We start from the raw sequence: 4,093 nt of genomic DNA, 5'->3' as shown, positions 1-4,093 counted from the left end.
TGTATATAGACTTGTGTATTTATATGTTTAGTTTTTGCCCTTAGAACCTTCCATAATTAGTATTATTAGGATTATTGTGATTATGGTTCTTATCAATAAAATTGACCTGACTTGCTACATGTAAAAATAATAATAGAAAAATCAAGACACTGGTATCTTTTGTAGAAAAATGAAAAAATATTCTCATTTATTGAGGTAATTTTCTCTAGAAAAAACTGAGGTAACCATTTGCATAGTATAACTTCCATAAATTTACACACACGCATACACACATCCATGGAGTAGTAACCCAAAAAAAAATGCCAACAATGTGTCACATCGTCTGACAATGACGGAAAAACAATATGAAGTGTGCTTTGAATTCCCCTTTTGACAGATAAACCAGAGGGAACACGGTTGAGGTGGAGAATACCTTTTTTTTTTAAATACAATTTTCTCCAGTATGGAGATAAAAATCACAATCTGTTTACGTCGCAGAAATCTGCTAAATCTGAATATTGTACTGAACAGAAGAAAAATTAAATACAGTATGCACACTCGCCTACTTAACAGTGGGAGAGCAGTCGTAATTGCTGGTGGTTGTTGTATAAAACTTTCGAAAACAGTCAATGGCCTCTTTTCTTAAACCTCTGAGAAGGATTGTATAAAAATACATTCATAATCTAAATGCTGGTTGTGGGTGGAGATTCCACTTTGCTGAATCGATATGAACTATAAAAATATATTCTCAACACAAGGGCACTTTTCTAGGACACTAGTATGGTTCGGGGATGGTTCGCACTCTGAAGACAATTACATTCTGGAGCAGAGAGGTGGCAACATTTAGCCAAAACAAACCCCATCCCTTTGGAAACTGTTTCTCCCCCTCAGTGAACGAGAGAGAAAAAACTCAGCAAATGTTGAACCGTTTTGGAAATGCTGAGCGGTTTTTCCATACGCTTCCCCCAAGGCTTTGGCTTGAGGTCTGCCAATGTTTCCTGACAGACCCAGGAGTACTTCAGAGTGAAAAATAAACTTCCTGCCCTGCTTGTGTACAGATCTTTAACTATAAAAATGATGCAGATAGCCTGTTTTGTAGAAATTAGTGCATTTCTGGAAGGAAATACAGCCACCTTTGTTACCATCCATTAAAACTTTACCTGTCGAAAACACAGGGAGGCCATTTCTAGCGAGTAAATGACATTTTACAACCCTACATCCAGTTCTGTGACGTCTATCTAAAGTGACTGAGAAACATTTCAGCTGATTTTAAACAAAACGAACAGCATTTACAATCAACAAAGCCACCAAACGCAGGCAGGCAGACATGTGAATACACCTGTATGACCTGTAGAAGACACTTTTGAGTCTGTTGGCTGCTACTGAGACACATCTTGGCTGATACTTTTTTTTCCATAAAATACAACTGTACACAAACCACAAACGTCACCATTTTTTAAAAAATACCTACATATAAACACCATATACAAGAAGTTCACAAAGCAGAACCAGGTTTTAAAAAGGAGTCCTTTCTCTCTTTTTTTTCCTTATTTAGAAAAATAGATTAAAAAGACCCATCCTCCCAGGATAAAAATGCCCAGAGAAAGAGAGAGAGAGAGGGATAGGTGGGGCTGTGCTGATATCTTCTCGCTGAGTGGTCAGGCTGCAGCGGAGGAGGATGAGGAGAGGGATCGTGGTCCTATAGCGGCCGGTCTTTGTCCTGAGTTACTCGCTGTGTGTAGAAGAGGATGTAGGCCTGAGCGCGGCAGACCTCGTCCACTGAACACACGTTCAGCTTAGAGTCATTACAGTGAACCCAGAAGCCTGCAGGACACAACAAGAACAAACCGTTATTCAAACTGATATCAGACTAACGCACTAACGTAATGATAATGGGTTCAAATAAGCAACAAGAAATTGCATCTGACATGTTTAAAACAGAAGTAGAAGCAGAACCTTATTATTTCCTGCCCCTTCTCAGCTACTCAGTGAAATAATTTGTGAAATTCATCTTTAACCTGCAAACTTTTAGAAGGTGTGCTGTTTTATTTTTCTGTTTAAAATGTGTTTATTGTGTTTAATTATTAACCCTTTGAAACAGGAGGAAACTAGCTTAATTGCATTTAAAGGCACGAGAGGAAGAAGGCAACAAGCAACTTAACAAAAATTAGCAAATAAAATACAGAAGTTACAAGGACATCACCTGAAAACAAGCAATCAAAAATATGAGTTAAAAACAAAAACTTACACAAAAAAGACCTTATGAAAGTGCTAAAACGTGATAAAAATGTTTTATTTTGTAGAATAACTCTAAATATATAATGATTATTTATGAATGAAATTTCCTGGATTTTTTCCTAGTTTTTTTTTTTAAATATCATCAACTCCAGCTAATTTTCAGATGATTTTCTTATCACCTTATTATTATTTCTTTTTATTTACATAAACTTCAGACTGCTGTCTGTAATAAACATTTGATCTTCTGCTGCTTTGTATAAACTTTAACTCATTTCAGTGAAATCCAGCTGAGCGCTTTACTCACCTCCTTCTGTGTTGTAGCAGTAGGAGGTGTAGTGGCCGGAGCCAAAGCCCTTCCCATGATGCATCACCACAGCAGAGAGGTCGTAGAGGAAGTGCTTGGGACGCGGCGAGCCTGCGGAGGTGGGGCTGCTGGGGCTGGAGCAGGACACACCTTTGGGCGAAGGCTCTCTGCAGCAGTAGGGCTCCATGTTGAGAAGCTGGTCGAAGCTGACGTGGACGCCGATCTTCTCCCGGTGGTTCCGCCCCGACCACCTGAGGACCAATCGCAGGACAGGAAACAGGTAAGATACCATTTTAATGGAACCTTTAATCTGTGCTATTTATTTTTTATGTGTCATTTTTATGAGTCATTTTCCTGTATGTGTCATTCTAACTGGAAAAATGAATTTTGTGTCATCTTTCAGTTAATAAACTTGGCATTCATTTTAAGATAAGATAATTTTTTATTAGTCCCACAATGGGGAAATTGCTACAGCAGCAAGGAGTTTACAAGATAAGCAGGCAAAAGAGCAATAATAAATAATAAAAAACAAGGTGCAATAGTAAAAAACTAAGTGCAAACTCAACTGTTTGAGAATATTTACAATCAATTGCACTCGTGCAACATTGCGCTTTAGGATAAGTCCCACTGGTGTGTGTGTCTACAGAGAGCAGTGCTAATGTGCAGTCTGACATTTTTGGTAACAGACTGGCTGTCACTGATATGGGTGAAGTCTTATATTCTCAAATTAAACAGACAATTGATGTTGTTTTCCGATGAGAACATAGTCAGACTTTTGTCATCTAGCATCAGTTTTCTTTAAAAAAAAACAACAGCCCCAAATGTCTGTGTTTGTGACCGGGGTAGTGAACGGTTGCGTATCATCACCCATACCTGAAGCGTTTGAGGTGAAGCCGCAGCACCTGAGGCAGTTTGTGGACCATCAGCTGTTTTTGTGCTTCAGTCAGGAGGACTGGTTTGGAGGAGCTCCGCCGTCGAGCAGCTGCATACAGGAGGAAGGGGTTAATTTGCAATACAAACAAGCAGAAAAGCCCCTTCTTTGAAAATACACATCTGTAATAATGACTGTTTTGCTTTTCTTTTTGTGCTGGTTTTTGTCTTTCTATCTCTGTATGTGGAAAGAAAGTCATAAGATGAATTAAAATTGTGGTTTTATATACAAACCTAAACAAAATAATCATTTAAGTTTTTTTTAAAAAGAAAGAGGTGAATGGCATCAGAGCCATAGTAGCATGTTTATTATTTCCGATATCTGATTTTTTTAATAAACTACTTAAATAATAATTAAGATAAAATGATGCAAACAAATTGTGTGCTGGTGCAACCCACTGAGAAAGTCGGGAGCACCAGTGCTACCAGTGGAAAATTAAGTCTGTCATATTTTCCTCATATCGTGCAGCCCAAGCAGAAAAGCCCCAGCTGTACCAAATAAGAAAACCAACATTTCAATTTCATTTAACCCATGTGGCTGATTATGTTTCAGGATTCCAGATTCAAGTTTGAAGAGTTGCTTGAAATAAACACCCAACATTTTAGGTAGACAGCATGATTTACTGTGTCACACACACTGTT

At 38.2% G+C, this 4,093-nt stretch overlaps 1 protein-coding gene across 1 annotated transcript; it reads right to left on the bottom strand.

Annotated features, from left to right (window-relative positions):
• Positions 1 to 155: 155 nt before the first annotated feature.
• On the bottom strand, positions 156 to 3,548 carry LOC121963352 (ubiquitin carboxyl-terminal hydrolase 44-like). The gene is made up of 3 exons (XM_042513642.1): positions 3,395 to 3,548; positions 2,522 to 2,772; positions 156 to 1,803 (listed from the first exon to the last, which is right to left on the bottom strand). Exons 1-3 carry the CDS (start codon positions 3,442 to 3,444, stop codon positions 1,679 to 1,681), a joined length of 426 nt encoding a protein of 141 aa, XP_042369576.1. The 5' UTR covers positions 3,445 to 3,548; the 3' UTR covers positions 156 to 1,678.
• Between the last annotated feature and the right edge of the window lie 545 nt (positions 3,549 to 4,093).

Source organism: Plectropomus leopardus, unplaced genomic scaffold (genome assembly GCF_008729295.1).
Source record: "Plectropomus leopardus isolate mb unplaced genomic scaffold, YSFRI_Pleo_2.0 unplaced_scaffold10945, whole genome shotgun sequence".
In the NCBI taxonomy this organism is placed as follows: Eukaryota; Metazoa; Chordata; class Actinopteri; order Perciformes; family Serranidae; genus Plectropomus; species Plectropomus leopardus.
The sequence above is the reverse complement of the archived record's forward strand: the minus strand, read 5'-3'. Positions and strand labels throughout refer to the sequence as shown.

Excerpts from the sequence above, each read along its gene's own strand:
- LOC121963352 (XM_042513642.1), bottom strand. The coding sequence starts at position 3,444 with ATGGTCCACAAACTGCCTCAGGTGCTGCGGCTTCACCTCAAACGCTTC. Across the intron at positions 2,773-3,394 it reads CTTCACCTCAAACGCTTCAG|GTGGTCGGGGCGGAACCACC; the intron begins GTATGGGTGATG and ends ATTGGTCCTCAG. Across the intron at positions 1,804-2,521 it reads CTGCTACAACACAGAAGGAG|GCTTCTGGGTTCACTGTAAT; the intron begins GTGAGTAAAGCG and ends TGTGTCCTGCAG.